Source organism: Moschus berezovskii, chromosome 18 (genome assembly GCF_049115385.1).
Source record: "Moschus berezovskii isolate FMDL1 chromosome 18, NW_MosBer_1.0, whole genome shotgun sequence".
NCBI lineage: Eukaryota > Metazoa > Chordata > Mammalia > Artiodactyla > Moschidae > Moschus > Moschus berezovskii.
This window is the reverse complement of record NC_142477.1, coordinates 35,444,901-35,465,624: the sequence shown is the minus strand read 5'-3', so window position 1 is coordinate 35,465,624 and position 20,724 is coordinate 35,444,901. Positions and strand designations below refer to the sequence as shown.

Below are 20,724 nucleotides of genomic sequence, written 5' to 3'. Positions count from 1 at the left end.
TCTCAAATGTTTAATTGGATCTTAAAACACTGAGCAGATAAATCTTTTTGTCCTAGATTTTTGAAATCATCATTATTTGAAATGATAGTTGATTATAAAGATTGACAAAATAATTAAAATATAGCTGGAAGAAAGGAAGTTCAAATGCAGCCCACTCGAGGACAAAACACTTTATGTTGTTAATGACAGACAGATACTGTTATCAGAAAAGAGATGAGCCCTCACCGATGCCAGGCCTATAAAGAACAAGGAGACTTAAATCATTGCTTTCTCAAGATACACATTTTTGGAAGTCTCAAAGCATTGATGTCTAACAGACCCAATTAACACTGTTAGCGTAGTTCCTATTCTAGGAATATTAACTAAAGGCCTCAAGCAAGTTATCTGAAACCATAAAATTTCTGGTGTTCATCTGAGTCTTAAGGATATGGGGAGTCCAACCAACCAAAACAGGAGGCTGTGAGTTAGGGGCTGTAGGCAGTCACTCTGGTTTGGTCTCAAGTCTGTGACTTCAAGCAGGTTAAGCTTTCTTAAAATTTCAGTTTTCTCATCTGCACAATGGTGTTACCCTATCTTGTTCCCTCACTAGGTTTTTACAAGGATCTAATGAGACGAACTGATGCTAAAGCTGAAACTCCAATAGTTTGGCCACCTCATGTGACGAGCTGACTCACTGGAAAAGACTCTGATGCTGGGAGGGATTGGGGGCAGGAGGAGAAGGGGATGACAGAGAATTAGATGGCATCACCGACTCGATGGACATGAGTTTGAGTGAACTCTGGGAGTTGGTGATGGACAGGGAGGCCTGGTGTGCTGTGATTCATGGGGTCGCAAAGGGTCGGACATGACTGAGTGGCTGAACTGAACTGAATGAGATGAAGTCTTTGATGGACCACTCAGTACTGTGCACGCCAGAGGTTGTGCCAGCTTTTGGACTTCTTATACAAGAGAGAGAAGTAAGCATTCTTGTTTAAACCGTTGTCGTTTTGGGTTTTCTGTTACCTGAGGCCAAAGAGAATTCTAATTTGATCAGGGTGTGTCTCTTTGTTGAGGTTTTAAGAAAATATCTTTTAGAATACTTTTATGCTTTTTTTCCAAAAACGTCTTGTATAGTTTTTGTGTAGCACACTTTTAGGTTCCTTTCAGTTGATACTGTGCATTGGTAGCTTACAGTACTGAATGTACATCTAGCTGTTTTTCTCATTCAGCACGGTTTTTGAGCTGGTCCCGGTTAATGGATGTGGATCGTACTTGCTTCTTGAATCACTGCGTAGTTTTCCTTTTTATGGATGTAGCGTATTTTACTCATCATTTTGCTACAGATAGAAATTTAAACTGTTTCATAGCTTCCAATTTAGCAAGCACTGCCAAATTTTTCCCCAGAGAGAGGTACCATTATATATACTTTTGCAATAAAGTATGAGTGTTCTCCTTTCCCTACATCTTGCCAACACATCGTATTATAAGATTTCTTACTTATGGCCAACCTGATTTTAAAAAGATGATTCCTAGTAGTTATAATTTTCACCCAATAACTAATATTGAGTATCCTTCCCTCTATTTGTTGACCATTTAGGTTTTAACTTTCGTCTATTTTCTGTTCATTTCCTTTACCCAGATTTTCCCTCTATTTTGTATTTCTTAATGAATTATAGTTATTAATATATTGTGGAATTAGCCTTTTGTTGATGTAAATACATTGCAAATATCTTCTAGTTGCTTAGATTTTTATGAAACTTTTTGCCATTTAGAAGTTAAATTATATACTTTTATGATGTGTTTTTGTATGATATTTATGTAATCCTCTCTATTAGGATTTTAAAACAATGGTTATTGTTGATATACAGGAAATTGTGTTGCTTTTTTTGTATGGCGATTGTGAATTCTGCAATCTTGGTGAACTGTTTATATTGGCTTGACATTTGATTCTCTTAGCTTTTTTCCAGTGAGGAAGGAAGAACATATAATTCGCCAATAATGACAAACTACATTCCTATACTTCCAGTCTTCATACCTATAATCTTGTCTTATTGTGTTACTGACATTCTTGGTAAAATGATGAAAAGAGAAACATTTTAAAAGCAGCCGAAACATAGCAAAAAAAAAATTTTTTTAAAGCAGCCCAGACAGTTAGTAGTGATGATGTTCTACCTCTATGGCTGCTGCTTCACACAAGAGCTTACAAGTAATTATTTACTGATTTTCTTTCATCAGTAAAATCCCTGATCTTCAAGAGAGCTTTTGGGAAATACGATATTTAATTCATTTATTATTCAAAGAATTTTTTTGTATTAGATTGATGTAAGAAATTGAATATTGCTGTACTGCCTTTAGGGTTTGGGCTGAAAGGCACAGGAAACCAAGATAAACAGAAAACCTGTATCCATTAAATTTTTAAGTAAAATAAAAGGTAAGAAAAAATCTTTGGGTAGAGTGCTAAGCCTGAAGAAAGAAACCGGTCTCCAGAAAGATTGAAGAGGAGGGAGCAGTATAATACTCAGAAATCCTTGGATGCCTTTTCCCGGGAATAAATCTGTAGGCATGTACACAAGAGCACTGGCAAGGCTGGTCTGTGGACCAGGTGCGTCTCTCCCTTTCTCTATCCACTTACACAGGGTTCATGGATTTCTAGCCTCATGCTAGACAGAGGCCAGGAGGATACTGGGACATTGTCTTTGCTCTGCTAGGAGATCATCTCAGGGGCACTCATCCCTCCCGGGGCTGCTTTTCCACTCCGGTGCTGCAGACGCCATGGGATTCCTGGGCCTGGCCTCTGGGCTCCACCTGGGTGCTGCTTCATGCAGCCTCTGGTCTTTTGGCTCACAGGCCAAAAACACCGTACTGAGAAGTGAGCTTCTTGGTCGCAGAAGCTTCGTGTCCTGTGACTGATCACAGTCACCCCTCACTGTGCGTGTCCCAAACATCACCGTCTTGCTCTTTCAGGCTCAGCCCGTTCGTTCTTCCATCGTCTTCCTCTTTGTTGGTGCTGCCCGTCTGATTGTGGTGAGCCAGCTGCAACTTTGCTGTGTGCTTTTTTAGGTTTTCTTATGCCTGAATACTCCTATTGCTTTGCAACAGTCATGACTTCTCCAAATATTTCTTTTGCTTTATCTGGCATTCCTCATTCTCCCTTATCGCTCAATACCCTTTTGTAATTTTTATCTCTATTCATTCCCTACTGGTGCAGTTTTTACGGTTTCTTCCTTGATTTTTATAAATTCTCTCCGTAAGAATTTAGTATATTTTTAATTCTGTTCATTAATTTAAATACTTTCTTTAAATACTTAAATACTTTCAGACTTTCTTTCTGCTAACTGGGTTTTTGTGTGTGTTTTAATGTATCTGCTTTTGAATACCCTTGTGTCTTTTTTCTGCCTCAGTTTTTTGATGGACTTTCCTGTTTATCATGTCTGTTGACAGTTTCCTCATGTACTCTGTATACTTTTTTTTTTAGAGCTCTTGCTTATGAGTGCTCTAAGCGTCAAACTGTTGTGTTTTCCTTTGCTTTCTGTGTCCTACTGCTGTCAAGTTAACAGGTGCAGTGTTTTCCCTTTTCCTGGTACTGTGCGTCTAGACATCACACAGCAGAGGCTTGGCTCCTGATTTGTGCCTGTCCTCTGCTTGCCCCAGGGACCGTGAGCAAACAGCCTATTTCTGGCCACCACTGTTTACAGTTTGGGCGTGTGCTCGACTGCAAGAAAGTACGATGGGCGCAGTAGATACTGTTAGAATCATTGGTAAATATGAAATTTCTTCATGCACTTGAATAATTCATTTTGTGATCATGGGCAGTCCCAAGAATCTCTTCAGATTCCTGAGCTGAATAAGTATATTAACAATATAAATATATATTGTATATATGAAATCAGTATTATAATATAAAATATTACATATATAAATAGCATGTGTGGGTATATATGAACACATTATTAGTATAATTATATTAGTAATATGACTGCTCAGCTCTGGGACCTAGAGAGAGAACTGTCCAAGATCATAAAATACACTGAGTTCATGAAGAGACCTCCTGTCTACCAACTATTTCAGTGATATCTACTGGCTCACATATTATTTTCTTGAAATCCAGCATTTGCAATTTTAAATGAATATGACCTTGACCAATGTTAAGTACCCCTGACTGGCAATTCTGATGGCATCACTTAGCTTGCTGTATTCACATCCATACAGCTAATAGTAAGAATGAACACGAAGACAGGAACATGGAGTCAGGGATACAGCCTTGAGGCTGGGGGCACAGACACTGGAGCAGACAGCCTGGGTTCAAGCTGGTCACTTACATCGGTGTGACCTTAGGCGTCTGTGTAGCTCCCCTGTGGCTCAGTTTCTTCTTTTGCAAAACAGGGATGTTGACAGTGCCCATGCTATGTAACTGTCATGGGGATGAGCAACACGTGTGAAACGCTCATGACACAGCTGACGCAGTAAACCCTGGATGTCAGACAGCATTAAAAACACGGCAAATTTGATTTCCAGATGGAAAGCGCTGACATGCACAGAGAGACAGCAGGCAGTGGGCAGAGGATTGGGTTTTCTAGGTTACCTTTGTACACTCTTTTAACGAGCAGGGGCCCATCTCCCGACATGGATGACTTCCCTCCATCCAGACTCAGGCCCAGCCCTGCCGAGGTCTTCAGCACTTCAACACACAGCGCCTCGTGCGCAGCCGTGCTTCTCCCTGCAGCGACAGCATGTGTTTGTAAAGCTGATGACAGTGATCCGAGGCGCTGCCTGCCTAGGGCCCTCCAGCGTGTTGCCCGAGCACACTCGAGTCCTGACCACCAACGTTAGGGTTGGTCTCCCCACACCTGGAACTGTGCTCCTGCCGTCCCCACCGCTCTGCTCGCCTAAGCACCTTCTGCAAGCACAGACGAGGCACTGCTGCTCAGGCGGAAATCCCTACAGTCAGTGCACATCTCAGGGTAGACTGAAGTCACGCTTCGGGAATCAGACTCGATTTCCTGCCAGCCTCGGTGGCTGAACATCACAGTCTGGTTCTGACAACCTGTGATACCCAAATGCCAGGCCTCATGTGAGACGTGGCGCTTCCGTCGTCCTTCTGTGAGGGTTACCCCTGCTTCTGGTTATCTGTCTGTGTCACACACTAGCTGTCTTCATTGCCATCTCCTGGCTCCACTGTGGGGAGAGCGTTTCCGTGGTGATGCCTGCTCCATAGCAACAAGCCTGTGCCTACTTTGTGTGCTAGTTTGGAGAGGCCTGGCTGAGGTCTATCTTGGGGGTCTGAATACAGATTGTAAATTTGCCTTTTATTTCCCTTATATACTGTACCAGTGAAGGATGTCTTGAGTTGAGTGGAAAGGGCACTTAATTGCTTGGGAGGCAGGGGAAGGACCTCAAACAGGTTAAACTGTCCACTTGGGGTTGAGGCCAAGGTAGCATCACCACCTTTGAATATAACGGCCATTCCTGTGGTTAAAAGAAGGCCACTCCACATGGTCTGAAAGAAACTTTCTCACATTGGGAGGGGCACCATTTTTCAATCGATCATTTTACTTTCAGTTAAACAGGAAAACGAGCCCATACTGGAATCACCTGGGAACCTTAAAAAGATACTGGACCCCCATCCCTCACTCCACCCTCAGCCTCAGAGTTTGACTTCATTGACCTGGGGATTTCCTGGGCATCAGGATTTTAAAAAGCTTCCTAGGCACCTCTAACATCAAGCCCAAGTGGGCTGCAGTCAGTGCTTGATAAGGTGTAATCACCTTATCATGGGTAAAGCATATCAGATCTAGTAGAGCCCTGGGCAGGGGGATCTTGAAGAATAGGAATACGAAGAAAGAAATTTATGCCCTGAACGTGTAGTTTAGTAACTCTGTTAAAGCTGGTTTAAGAAGAGATGCCCTGAAGCTGCTATAGGAATACTTAATGATTATAAATTTCAGGACAGCCTTCTATATCTGAGTTCCTGAGTCTTACAGACTCTGAAAACTGTTAGGACTGAGTGCCCAGTGGTTTCCTTTGACAGCTTAAGTTTCCAAGATTCCACTGAAAATATACCAAACAAGGAATTCCCTGGTGGTCCAGTGGTTAAGACTGCCAGGGCCTGGGTTCAATCCATGATGAGAGAACTAAGATCTCACAAGCCATGTGGTCAAAAAGAAAAAGTACACCAAACACCTGAGACAGTGCGAGGGCAAAGGTTAAGCATGACAAAGGCTGATAAGTGAGGTATTTCCCTGTACTGGAAAGGTCTTTGGTTTTCTAGAAGAATCCGAGCAAGACAGTGGAACAGTGGGAAGACTTAAGAACACACCCAACACTGGAGGCATCTGGACAGGAAAAGTTTCTTGTTCATAGGAATCAGTGCCATTCTTGGCAAAACCATCACAAATAGCTCAGGCCACTGCTGAACCGATTTCTTACCTGTTCCAGGCTCCAGAGGGCTAGTCTTTCTGGACACCAAGCCCTTCCCGTTGGCTATGGGAGGCTCCTGCCGGCTGGAGGGCCTAGGCTGATCACTCCCTTTCTTGATGACCATGAGGACATCTTTGTGCAGCTGTGCCTGGTGCAGAGCCTTCAGCACGTCCCCGTGGGCTAAGCCAGCCAGTGAGGCACCGTTGAGGGACAACAGGATATCCCCTCGGCTCACAGTCCCTTCCTGAGAAGCTGCCCCCTGAGAAAACACCCTGTGGACCTGCGGCGAGAGGACAGCCAGATTCACTTCCGACGTCCAGAAAAAGAGACAGGGCCGATCTGTAGTAGAATCAGTTTCTGATGGCAAGTTTCCCATGTGATACCAACCCTCGGTTTACCAAAAACATTCCATGTGAGAAACAGGATTAATAATAGCAGCAGCAGCACCTCAGTACAGTTTTACTTTTATTCTTGCCAGCGTCTGAAATGGGCCTTGGTGCTCCATGTGCCTGCTCAATCTGACTGTGTGACCCCATGGACTGGCTCCTCTGTCCATGGGATTCTCAAGGCAAGAATACTGGTGTTCCATGGGGCAATAGGAAAAAAGATGAACAGAACCGGGTGTCGCCCAAGGAAGCTGACCTCCCTAATGATTTCAGAGGCTTCTTGAGTGATTTAAAATTTTAATCTTGAGAAAGGACTGATTTATAAGCAAATGTAAGTGTTGGTCCATTAGTTCTAAGGTCCATCTTAAACCAGTAAAATGTTTAGGTGAACAGGAGGATGCAGACAACTGTTTATGTGTAGCATCCTCTTAGGTCACTCGCTATGAAAAGTGCCTGTGTTTGTCCATGAAAACATTACGTACCACTTTCCCCACTTTGTTTTGGTGACAGGACACACACACCCGCATTCTTTGAACCGACTGACATGAATTCTGTGCTGATCAAGTTCTCAGGCTGCTGCAGGACTGACCCAACAGCATCTCGACACTGTCACTTACCACAATTGATTTTGGCTGCACGTCTGTCCCTCCTGCCACGCTGAATCCCAGACCTGAGCCTTCTTTTTTATTCAAGACTACGAAGCAAATATCTTCTTTGTTCTAGTGAAAAGAAACAGAAAGAAATATACTTCTTGTGCCAGAGTAAGGAAGTTTTGAACACAGCCTCCCCGCAGTACTGCGGAGCTTGTCACCGCTAACCCTGATGGTTCTTTAGGTGCTTCCACACAGCACTGGGAGTGGAGGGCCCATCTCAAATACCCTGCATTCCTCCTGGGTGGTGCTTATGCAGAGTTTCAAGGGTCCATCTTATAGCTCTCGAACCACTGGGAAGGTCATATGAACCAGGATGGAGGCAGGGACACGGGAGACTTAGAAGCCATTCTCAGCACCAGATGGTGTGTTCCCAAATCTGATCATAGCACATCATTCAATCATGAAAGGAATTCTTTACAGTTTTCTTAGTCTACAATTGAGCCAAGCCTGTATTGTGAAGTACAGGTGCCAAGACAGGATGAGAGCACATCGAAGCCATAAGTTTTACACCCCCTCAACTCCACCATGTTCAGCTCATTGGATTTTAGGTACAATGAATGAACTAGTAGTTAAAAAACACAAAAGTATTTTGAAAAATGGAAAATACATATAAAACTGTCAATTCACTGGGACTAGAACATTCTTAGTAACTGAGTCCTAGGGTTAAATAACAGAAGACGTTCCTGTGTTTTAAGCATTAATCGAAAGGTACCTTGGAATAAAGATTTTAAAATCTGGGCTAATTATTCTGAATTTTGACTTCCTTCGACTTCCTTTGCCCACATGCTAGATACGATTCAGCATCATTTTAAAGAGCTGCATTGCTAGGTTTCCCATGAAGTAATTGATTTCTAATCTATCAATTCAAGGTGTTCTCAAGCTCAGCAACAGAAACAGAATCTAATAATAACCAGGCTGGCTGCAATAGAGAAAGTGAAAATGTTGAAAGAGAAAACCCCTTTTTGTTTTGCTGGGCAAACAAACCAATATTTAAAAAAAACCCAAAAAACCAATGTTTAGTATTCTAAAGAGTAATCCCAAGCATTTTTACACCATTCTGTAAAGAGGTTCATTTAAACCTAAGCTGACACTAGAATATCCAGCAGAACTTTGGGGGACTGGGATATTTACTTCTTGGGCAAGTTTCAAGCATATATACACTCAGATGCTGGTCACCGGAGGGGAGTGATGATTAGGCTTTCTCACAAAAACAGGAACATGTGGTCTGGGAAATGATCTCTGTGTTGCTTCTGGGAAATGGGATGCTGAACTAGAAATACTGCTCAGATATTTAAATACTTTATTGGAGCAAAGACAGTATTTAAGAGTGAGACTCTCCTGCATTCTGGAATATATCACCAAAATTTTAATTTATTAAAATTTTTTCTTCCTCTAGTTGTGTTTGAGGATACAAGTGCGCTAGAGACTGACTGCTAGGCTAAGTGTTGCCTCTCCAAAAAGGTTAGCACAGCATCAGGGAAGCTAGATGGTCCTCAAGAGCTCTCCAAGGTCTGCACGTGTCAGGACCAGAGCTGTTTCCTGACTCTAAATCTCTCACAGCGCCCTCCAGAGGCCACAAGAAGTAGTATACCACCTGCGGATACTCATTGGAAAAAAGCAAGGAAAGTAAACTGAAGATGGCAGAGAAAGGATGTCTCTACTCACAGCTCCTCTCCAAAATTAACTGAAGACAATAAGAAAAAATGCAAAAGAAAGCTGCATTCTGATCAAAGTTGGAATAATCTTCAACAGCTGCTGATGGTGAATATGGAACCAGGCTGAGGAGGTGAGGGAGGCCCGGAGATGACCTCAGGGTGGCGTTCAGCACGCTGTCCACACGAGTCTCTGCTGTGTTCGTGGTCCCTGACAGTGTGCCTCTCAAGAGTGAGCTTGTTTGAGGCTTTTTGGTTTTCCCCTCGTATCTAACACTAAAATGTCTGGAGCAAAGAGCCTGGCAAATGAACCCACTGAGCCACCTTGATACAAAATCCAAGAGTAAGGCTTTCATGATTTGTAACAAGTTGATGAAAGAAGGGAGCGGATGAAACAGTCCCTCTTCCTGAAACTAAAAAATGCTCTATGTCTCAAGACGTTTCCTAACTGCACAGACCAAACCAGGAACAGAGAAGGCAAAGGGAGGGGAAACTGAAAGGAACCGATCTCTGTTCCTCCCCATCTCCTTTCCATTGTGGTTCATCCGTATTAGATGCCAGCGTCACATCTGGGTACCCTTCTGGGTAATGTTAGAATTTCTGGAATGGTGTTTTCAGGTGGTATCAGTGACCAGGTATATTACCACTCAGGAAAAATTGTTCATATTTGCTTTTTTCCCTCTGGATAAAAAATATTCATTTATTTGGGTTCAAATCTTAGTGAAGCCTTCTGAGAAATGAACATGCTTCAGAGAAGTATTCTGAACATGAACCCATGGCGTCTTTTGTTAGTGTTTACTGTCCCATCCACCTTACGGAAAGACTTGACTTGTAATGACTAATCCGCTTCTTTGAAGGCCTTGTAATTGGGGCCAGGGTAGGACTGTGTTAGTCACTACGTTGTGTCCAACTCTTTGTGACCCTATGGACTGTAGTCCACCAGGCTTCTCTGTCCATGGAATTCTCCGGGCAAGAATATCGGAGTAGGTTGCCATTCCCATCTCCAGAGGATCTTCCAGATGCAGGGATCAAACCCAGGTCTCCTGCATTGCAGAAAATTCTTTACCATCTGAGCTACCAGGGAAGCCCCAGGGTAGGGCTACACAGCTGTTAACTCTCATTTCCCCAGCAGGTGGCTCCCTTGACAGGCAGTTATGTCCACTTAGGTGGACAGAGGTACTCATGGCCATTCCCCCCACCATTCCAACATGCCCAGTCCTGTTAGAAGCACTTGCTGCAGACAAACTCCAGGTGTGGGGGTGGGTGGGGAAGATGGTAACTAGTCGCTTCTGGGGGATTAAAACACCAATCTGGCACTGAAAAATTCAAGACAAGCAAGCTTCTGAAGCAAGCTGCAAGCAATCGAGACGAATCAGACTGAGCTGCTGAACTTGCCACACAGGACTTGGGAGAAGGGCTCTCCCGGGTCCTCTAAAGCTTGTGACACACGCCTGAGCACCGAGGTGGCAGCAGTCCCATCTTCCTGTATTTTCTCTAGGTTTTTTTTTTACTTCCAAACTTTAAACTTTTTATTTTGTATTGAGGTAGAGCTGATTGATAATGTAGTTTCAGGTGAACAGCAAAGGGACTCAGCTACACACACAGGGATGCATTCTCCCCATTTTCTGTATTCCACTCACCTCTGATTGTGCTTTCGCTTCCTGCATGAGAGCAAGGACAGTAGATCTTGACCCCACTGACGACAGAACGGACTGCAGTCTTTGCTGATCGCCTGCTGAGACCAGGAGTTGTTGCAAACTAAACAACATAAACATATTGGAAGAACGTTAAAGAAAAAAACTTCTCCACTGTACTAGGATGCATTAAGAATGATCTCCTTCCTACCACATTGCAGGGATTTTCTGATTTTCATGCTCTCTTTTGGTCACAACTTCATTTCAAGCTGCTTGAAGAATCTCAAATGCTCAACAGGAGTTTCATTCGCTGCCAACGGCAGTGGGAATTCCTATGGATTCTAGGATCCCTCCAAGATTTTAGGGGACCAGTGCTGAACTTGAACAGAAAATTTCAGACATATTAAATATTCTATAGGCTCCAGTGAAATATTTTAAAACATACTAGAAGTTTCCTGTTTGACTTCAGTCACTTTCAAAGGTTCCCATCCTCCTCCGATGGTCAGGATTCCTTATCCTGCCATCTCTCTCTCGCTCTGCCCTTGCAGAGTGCCCTGTCCTACAAAAGCCTCTCTTTAGAGCAACATTTTGGCAAACACTATTCCCTGCAGGCACTTTATTTTTCCAGTACTAATATTAAAAAAAAAAAAAATTGGAGGTTGGAATAGAAAAAGGATGTTAGTGGGATTTATCCAGTGTAATCTGAATAAAATCTGTCATTTAGCTAATTGTGTGTTGTTTCAACGTTAACTTCTGACAAATGGACGGTGGTTATGTAAGATGTTAACATGAGGAGCAGCTCGGTGAGGTGTACATGAGACATTTGCACTCTTTTTGAAACTTTTCTAAAAGTCTAAAACTAATCCATAACAAGTAAAAAGTTTATTTACATAAAAGGGGAAGGATGGATACTTACTTAACTGACCAACTTCTTCCGGAAGGCAGGTCCTGGGTGGTCTCACCCACATCGTGGGTTGAACTGGGTGCTCTGGGATCAGTGGCTTTGGGACAGGCCCTGTCTGCCCCATCCTCGGGGCATGAAAGGGCACTGGACCCAGTGAGGCCCCCAGCAGGGGAGGAGCCAAGCGACCTCCGGGGGATGATTTCCAGCTCGGTTTTGAAGAGCACGGTGGATGGTCCTGCTGAGAAGTCCTCGCTGCAGAGCTTGTCCAAGTCGGGCATGCTCAGGGCTCTCAGCTCCTGGAGCTTCGAGCGGGACAGAGGTGAGGCCTGCGTGTGGCGCACCGAGGACTTGTTCCTCTTGGCGGGAGAGGCGGGGCTCGTGGTCGGGGCGGGGATGCCCGAAGGACCGGGTGGTCTCCTGGGGTCTGAGTCAGCGCCCTTGTTACGGGCATCTGCTGGGGTCTGCCGGGAGATGGTCAGCATCATGCTGGACGGGGACTTGGTCATTGGGGGGACGACGGTGGCGGCTTCACCTTGGCTTTCGCTGCAGGAACTCAGGCTGCGTCTCAGTGACCTCGCTGCTGGGTCACTGGAGTGGCTGAGGGTCCCGGAAACCACGCTGCCGGAAGACCGTCTCCCAATGGGAGGCTTGGAGCTCACTGACAAGAAGGAGGCGGCCCCGGCCTTGGCCGCGGGCCGGTCAGAGTGGGCCAGGTTCTCGAAAGACTTGATCCTCTGCTTCACAGAGAAAAATGAGGTGGGTTCATGGGGCCAGCTCTGCGGGGAGTAGTGATGTCTCCTGGTGAATGTGACTCTGTCTGTGAGTTGGCAGCTGGTTTCCTGGGCGGACAGGACATCTGCTTCATCTGTCGTCGGAAGGTTCCCCGAAGTCTCCAGCAGGGGCTTTACGCTGTATATGCCCTGCCCATTAGCCAGGCTGAGAATGGCACCTCTGGACGCCTTGGCCTCGAGGAGGCCCCCGCTGGTGCCAGAGATCTGGCCGTCCCGAGGGGCGCGCCCTGGGCTCTGTGGGGCATGGCCCTCCCGGCCGAAATGGCTGGAGAACTGGGCCGGCATGGAGTAGGTCCTGGTCGCTGGCCTTGGTGCAAAGTAGGGATGATCGTCCAGCACTGGGCCCACTGGTGGGCCGTTCCTGGGCACCCCCAGGGCGTCGGCCATCTGGCTGGGGTCTGCCTTTCTAGCTGGCAGCTGTGGGGAGGAAGAGGAGGAGAGTCTCGCCAAGCTGATGGATCGCTGCTGCGCTTGCAGCTCCACCTGGGAGACCCGGGTTGGGAGTGAGGACGGGTGGTTTGGGGAGGACTCCCCTGGCTGGTGACAGAGCCCAACTTCACTCTTCTCCTGACCGCTGCTCTGGGACAAGAGCGCCCCCTGCCTGTCCCTCTCAGCCGGCATGTCACCACATGTGGTCTTTGGCACCCTTTCAGAAGGGATCTCAATGATTTTCAGCTGCTTGTTTCTTTCGGGAGGCTCACCAGCAATTATTTTGCTTCTTTTGTCACCAGCCACCCCGGGCAGGGGAGCTTCTGCTGCGGAGTCCGTTTGGCTGGACAGGAACCGCTCACCCTGCCCGGTAGTGGGGACCTCCCGCTTGCCGGCCGCTGTGGACGTGCCACTCCTCGGTGCCACAGGACTTGCTGGCCCCAGGGATGCCAGGGGAGCCCTGCTCTCTGGACCACACTTGGGAGGTCTGGGGGCAGCTGGGCAGCCTCGGTCGGGTTCCGCGTGCACAGCCGGGTGGAGCCTACTGCACCCACCTTGCTCAGGAAGGGTCTTGGGGGTGGTCATGGGTGAAACAAACATCCTGATGCTCGAGTCGGATGCCGAGGGCTTCAGGGAGCCCGGGGTCCCAGGGGGCAGCTTGCCCTCCACACACTGGGGAGATTGGGGGGTGGCTGTGGCAGTTTTGTCCAGTTCCTCGTGGTCAGCTGTGTGGAACCGGTGCAACGCCACCTTAGAAAGCATTTTGTGGGAGGCCTGGGGTGAGATAAGGGCTTTCCTGTGCTCCGTGCCGCCTGTCTTCCCCGTGTGAGCGGCTGGAGCCTCGGAACTGACTTTGCTTTTGCTTTTGATGCTCAGTCTCTTCAGCTTAGGACCGGCTTTGGGTTTCTGACAGTTACTCAAAAGGGTTTCCACAGAACTTTTCCTAGGCAGGTCCTTATTCTCAAGATTCAGCCGAGGAGGGGGGCTATCTGGCACAGGCACCCCCTTCTTGTGGCTTGAGCTCAGCACCTGGGCCTTGGGGTCGGGACTTCTGGCCAGCAGCGTGCATTGTTCTGGTTCAGTTTTGCTCTGCGGATGCGTCCCATGGTTGTTCTTATTTATCTCTTTAAACCAGGCCATGAGGGGCCGCCTGGAGATGGCTTTTGGCTTTGGCAACGAGTCCTCTGGGCCTTGACCTCCAGAGATGTGCAGGTTTCCCAGAGCTGAGTCTCTGTTCCTGGGGACACATGCCCTGAAGGAGGCTTGGTTCTCAGCAGTGTGAACATCTGTTTCTTGTTTCTCAGATGGGGTCTTGTCATCCAAAAGGTCATATTCCAAACCATTCACCATGTTAGGAGAACCGAGGGTGCCTGGAGAGCTAGGGACAGGCCTGGTACCTGAAGGAGGCTGGGTGGCTTCCCCAGAGTCCTCTTCACTCAGGGACCTGTGGTCTTGGGAGACCCTCACATCCTCAGGCGGCTCCGCCTCCTGAGAGCTCACGTCTGACAGAGGAGGAGGTGGCTGTGGAGGGGTGGATGTGCCTGGCACAAAGTGGGCTGTGTGGCCCGCTTCTGCCCCCACCTGGCTCAGGGCTCCGTCCTTCGGTGGCAGGGCTGCAGCGAGGGCAGGGCAGGCGGCCACCCGGGCAGGAGCAAGGGCAGCGGCTGAGGGTCGATCGGGGGAGCCATCCGTGGAACAGATTTCCACCTGCTCCTCCTCGGACTCCGTCGTGTCTCCCTTGTGAGAAGGCTCAGGAGAACGAGGACGAGGAGGGGACCAGCTGTCCCGGGCGGGAGCGCGTGGGGCTTCAGTGAGCGACTCGGGGTCCGAGGACGAGTCCTCCACGTCCCCATACATGGACGAGAGGGACACGGATGGGTCGGTGCTGTCGCCCAGGCCTGACAGCGAGGTGCTGTCTTCGTGGAGACTGCTGAGATTCCTAGAGTAGTTGCTCAGAAAGCTTTTGTTCACAGTAAAATGTCTGTCGGGATTGATGGAATCCAAAACCGAAGGCTGGCTGGCCCACTGAGGGGGAGGGGCTGGACCAGCCGCCCCGGGCCTCCGTGGGGCAGGGGTCGGACTCCCTGAGGCTGACTGTGGCCCCTGGGCAGCCTGCTCTCTGCTCAGCCGGTCCCCTTTCCCGGGGGAGGGAAGTCTTGCTCCGGAAGCATCCAGTTCCACCAGGAGCCTGTCGATGTCCGTCACTGGGCAGTGCCCGCTCCCTCCGGGGCAGCTGGGCCCCGAGGCACCCCCACACGCCTCCTGGGCCTTGTCACTTGGCGATGGCAGGGCTGAGCCGGCCTGCGGGGTGCTGGCAGACCCCGAGTCTGTTCCCTGCGGCAGAGCCAACCCCTGGCAGTTTCCGGGAACAAGGACTGCTGAGGTTTGCAGAGCCTTGGCATGCTGATCCGGAACCCCCTCTTGGCTCTTCTCCCCGGATGTGAGGTCCTGTGGCAGCCTAGCACCAGTCAGAGGTGCCCCCTCAGCCGTGGGTCCTGAACCCCTGGGGGTTGTTGCCTTCCGGGCAGTGCAGGGCGAGCTGGCATTGGGAGCTGCTCTCATCTCACAGAGATCAGGATGAGCCGTTGCCATTATCCCTGGGGATGTGCTGTCCTCAGACTTGGGGATCCTGGGTGACTCTGGCCCTCCAGGGTCCTCAGGAGGCCTCACTAGCCCTGTGTCCATTGAGGTCTGGCTGGTGTCAGGGAGAGCCGCCCCCTTCTGTCCTGGGGAAGGGAGAGGGTCTGGGGAGCCATCTGGTCCTGGGTGGAGAATAAAAAAAAAAGTTGGAGTGGTAGGAGAGACACAGGGTGAAAGGTAAGAAAACAGAAAACTTCTCAATGAAAACAAGAGAAAATTGTCAACAGTCTCAATTTTTTGGTCTTTTTTAGAAAGACATCCCACGGCTTAAATGTAGGCCTGTATTTGTCTCTAAAATTACAGAGTGCTCACATCGAACAAATACCACCGTGCTTTAGAGGCTCTAAAATAACTCAGCATGGACGGCAGGAGGACCTCTGCCTCTGCCCTTTCTGGTTATTTTTAAGGACAAGGGGACACCAGAAATCCTGCACTTGGGTTTCTGTACACCATCCGCCCTCTGATGGCAAAAGCCATAGGAGTCAGTGGGTTGTTCTATTTGATTCCTTAGCTTGGGTTGATTCTGCAGTCAACTCAGCCCCCTGCAGATTACATGGGGGTTTAGCCTCGTGCCTTGGATTAGGAGTCACAGAGTAAAGTGAAAGAGTCCCAGCAGGGAACTTGAGGGATTGACTGCGCAGCGCAGGAGAGGCGGCTGATTCAGGCAGACGTATGGAATGCTCCAGACAGATGGAAGCCTGTCCTGACCAGGGTCAGGGGTGTGGGAGACTGAGGTCAGATTAGGAAGCGGAGACAAAGGGCTGGCGGACTTGAGTGGGATTCTGGGGGGACATCTGGAACAGAAGCCGAGGAGGAGGAGAAAGGCAAGGAAGGAAAGCAGAGAAGCCAGAGAGAGCCTGAACTCTCCGAGGTGCAGGGACAGATGCCGCCTGCCTGGAAGGGAAGTCCCTCCACATGCTGGGTCTGGAGAGCCACTCTGTCCTGGAGGCTCCTCCTCAAAAAGCCTGCACACGTGTGGGTTAGTCTGTCCACTTCTGGCACATGGCATCTTACAATAGGTGGGGGAACAGGCAGAAAAAAAACATTAGATTTGCATTTCCTTATGAACCCTGGGTCTGAGTGACGGTAGAGCAAAAACCTCAGTCACGATCAGTTTTGCTTAGAAGCATGTCTCCCCCAGATGTTACAGTCACTTTGCATCTCCCATGCAAATCACCTTAACTGCATATGCCTTCCCCCCTGAAGTTCCTAGATCAGTAATTAAGAACTAGTAGGACTTGGCACTGTGCTAAAAGTTTCTTGTGCCCTTCATTTCCCTCCCAACACTGTGGCCGTCTGCACTGGAATGGTGGGGAAGTGAGGCTCAGAGTGGTAAGCAGCATATCCAGGGTCAGAGAGTTCATGGCCAGGGGTCCCCCCGGGATGTGGACTCCACAGCTCACACAGTTACCTAAACCCTGACCACATGGCCTCTGTGGAGACCACCTGACAGCAACAAGACCGGTTCATCAGGATACCCACGGAGACCCGACACAACCTCCCATGGAAGGCCAGGGGCACAACAGATTCACATCCGCGGCCTCCTTTCCTCTGCTCAATTTTCTTTTTTTAAACTTTTAATTTCGTATTGGAGTATAGCCCATTAACAATGTTGTAATGGTTTCAGGTGAACAGCAAAGGGCCTCAGCCATACATGTACATGGATCCATTCTTCCCCAAACTCCCCTCCCATTCAGGCTGCCACATAGCACTGAGCAGAGTTCCCTGTGCTATACAGTAGGACTGTGTTGCTTAGCCATTTTAAATATAGCGGTCAATGTGTACTTGTCCATCCAATACTCCCTAACTATCTCTTCTCCCTGGCCTTCCCTCCAGCAACCGTAACCTGCTCAATCTTTTGAACTCCCTTCAGCATGACTTTCCTGTTTCTGCTGGTGCCAACTAGGAGGCTTCCCTGGTGGCTCAGATGATAAAGAATCTGTCTGCAATACAGGAGACCCTAGGTTTGATTCTTAGGTCGGGACGATCCCCTAGAGAAGGGAATGGCAACCCACTCCAGTATTTTTTGCTTGGAAAATCGCACGGAGAGGAGCCTGGCGGGCTATGGTCCATGGGTTTGCAGAGTTGGACACGACTGAGTGATTAAGCACGTACAGATGCTGGTGCCAGCTACAGGGAAAAGCAGCGGCGACACAAAAGGGACGGATGTGTGGCTGTTTTTCAGATTGATTCACTCGCTGAGCAAACCCTAAAATTTTGTTAGCAATTTGGCTTTTGTGCAAAGTGTGTAATGTACAAAGGTTTTACTGACGGAGATTAAATTACATGGAAGCAGTCCATGATGTCACCTTTCAAAATATTCCTCCCCTTGGAAAGCCCCCAAACGCCCAACAATGGGAAGCATACTGGCTCAATTATGGTGCCTTATGGGGTAGAAGGCCCAGCAGCCTTTACAACTGATGTCATGGGTGTAGAAGAACATGGAGGGCCTGGTGCAGCTTCCTAACCAGAGAAGGTTACAGGTGTGCTGATAACCTGACTTAGGGTCAGGGTTAGTGCTGAGGACGGCCTGCTGGGGCCAGCACCAGTCACACAGGCCTGGGAGCATCTTGCTGACCTCTTTAGGCTCCTCAGCTAGTCTATAGATGCAATACATAAGAATTATTAATTTTTTACTTCTCGGTGGAGGTTTTTCCTGCCATTTTTCAGTGCATTTGATTTCACATAAACAGAGTGTTGAGTTTCTGAAGGGCAGGACATTCTTGTTTCATATTGCTCCTCATTCACTAAGGTACATGTCATAAAATGAGTAAAGCCTGGAGACTGGCTGAAGACAGATACCCATGGACTCAGGCCCAGTGATCTAGTAAAGTGGTTAAATGCAGGTAGCTTTCACCACTAGCCTATCAAGATCTCTCTCCCTCAAAATTTTCCCCATATAACATTTTTATTAGTTAACTTCTACTCTCCCATCCTAAAGCTTGCTGCTGCTGCTGCTAAGTCACTTCAGTCATGTCCGACTCTGTGTGACCCCATAGACGGAAGCCCACCAAGCTCCCCCGTCCCTGGGATTCTCCGGGCAAGAACTGGAGCGGGTTGCCATTTCCTTCTCCAATGCATGAGAGTGAAAAGTGAAAGTGAAGGTGCTCAGTGATAAAATAGTCTTACCTGTCCCGGGTTGTTGTCCCTGCTTGGATATCGCTTCAGGTGGGTTCTCTGTAGGGTGGCTGGTATCTGGGTGGGGCAGGGCACCACTTGGTCCCCAGTCAGTGGGGACTCGTCCATCCCCGACGGACAGCTTGTCCAGAGACTCCTGGCACAAGGACAACTGTGAGTCACTGTTAATGGCTTTCAGGGTTTTCTGCATCCTAATACATTATATACAGAGGAGAGCTGGTTTAGGAAAATTCAAGGAGCCCTGGACCAGAAGCCACACGACCCAGATTCTGGGTTTAAGATCCATCTAGAAATTTCATGGCCTTGTCCTCTTCCTAAGCATTAAATTTAAGATGTGGGTGGTCAGTAGTAGCAGTGGTGTTAGTCGCTTGGTCGCGTCCGACTCTTTGCGACCCCATGGACTGTGGCCCGCCAGGCTCCTCTGTCCATGGGATTCTCCAGGCAAGAATACTGGAGTGGATTGCCATTCCCTTCTCCAGGGTGATTAGGAAAAGGCAAATGAAAACCACAATGAGATAGCATCTCAACCCCCTCAGGATGGCTTCAATCAAGCAAACAGAAATAACAAGTGTTGTGGGGCTTGCCTGGTGGCTCAGTGGTAAAGAATCACTTGCCAACACAGGAGACATGGGTATGATCCCTGGTCCGGGAAGATCCCACAGGCCATAGAGCAACTGAGCCCCCACGCTGCAACTACTGAAGCCTGCCCGCCCTGGAGCCCATGTTCCAGAAGAAGAGAAGACACCACAGTGAGAAGCCTACACTACAACTAGAGAAGGCCCAGGTGCAACAAGACCCACCACAGCCAGAAATTAAAATAAAAACATGAATCTTAAAAAAACAACCCAACATGCAGCATACAAAAGGCTATGCAGAGGTAAGGCATTATTGTTACCCTATGCACTGTTATGTCTAAGACCAAAACCAGCTCATTTTGGCAGTCATGGAGAGGATGAATCCGAATAAATAAAATTAGCATTTAACATTCAAAACCGTACTTTAGCCAAGCGTCAATTACTTCCTTTCTTCTAATACCTACTATGAAAGTTTTCTCTAAAATAACCTTGCTAAAATGTTAAAGATTTGATATTTACCCTCTGAGTGAAGGAGTCATAAAGTGGCCCAAAGGTGGCAGCAGAGGAAAGAGGTGAAACAGATTATCATTTAGCTACTTTTGTTTAAAAAAAAAAAACATTTAGTAAAATGTCAATTATCTGCTGAGGGAACTCAACAGTGTTCAACCCAGTGAATTTTCTATTTACTAATAAGGCATAAGTGTGATATGAAAACAGTAGAAGAATCTGAAACTCAATAGAGGTAGTGACTGTCCAGCACTGTGAATGCAGCAAGTGCCCCTCAACTGTGCATTTTAAAATGCTTTGCTGTTCAAATCACTAAGTCATGTCCAACTCATTGCGACCCCATGGACTGCAGCATGCCGGACTTCACTTTCCTATACTAACTTTATGTTAAGTGAATTTCATCTCAATTTTAAAAAGTATTAATAAAAACATTAAAAGACAATTTATTTTCCAAAAGAAAAAGTCTAATTTTTTTTTAAGTTTCCAATATAAAGGGTAAATACTTTATGGGCAATGCATTCAATTTTCTTTTCCATATAGTATAAATAAAATTTGGGAATGAGAAATTTTACAAGAAAAACTGAACTTCTGTACAAACATTTTAAAAGGTGCTCAAAGTTCTTACTGAGAATACTAATTCACAATTGTAAGACATTTTATTTTAATAGATATAAGTTATTATAAAAAAAGTTATTTGAGTAAAATCCATGATTTGGCTTTATACAGTTATTCAAAATGTGTAATACCCTTAAAAGGAAGAGGTTTACCCATTAGCTGAACATGACATTTTAAAATACATGTACTAGTTGGAGGTAATAACAATTTTTAGAATGAAAAAAAAAGGTGTATGTTTCTACTTCTTCTATAAGGTTAAAAACAAACCCTTCTGCTGAGATTAGCTTTTATAACTTTGTATGTTCTGCTTCTCTTTACATGTATTATATGTTTTACAAATCACCTGAAAGCACATCTTTATAAATACAGGCATAAAAACTGCACTTTACAGATACTGAATGTTT

General features: G+C 47.1%; 1 protein-coding gene across 8 annotated transcripts in view; it reads right to left on the bottom strand.

Moving 5' to 3' along the window:
* Positions 1 to 20,724, bottom strand: part of PDZD2 (PDZ domain containing 2) — a 414,864-nt gene that overhangs the window by 3,499 nt on the left and 390,641 nt on the right. For all 8 annotated transcript variants that reach the window (XM_055422224.2, XM_055422225.2, XM_055422226.2 and 5 more), the window contains 6 exons: positions 18,615 to 18,759; positions 11,638 to 15,607; positions 10,728 to 10,845; positions 7,400 to 7,501; positions 6,406 to 6,676; positions 4,562 to 4,696 (listed from right to left, as the gene is read on the bottom strand). In XM_055422224.2, coding sequence (XP_055278199.2) covers positions 4,562 to 4,696; positions 6,406 to 6,676; positions 7,400 to 7,501; positions 10,728 to 10,845; positions 11,638 to 15,607; positions 18,615 to 18,759 — 4,741 coding nt within the window. The remainder of the gene's footprint in view (positions 1 to 4,561; positions 4,697 to 6,405; positions 6,677 to 7,399; positions 7,502 to 10,727; positions 10,846 to 11,637; positions 15,608 to 18,614; positions 18,760 to 20,724) is intronic.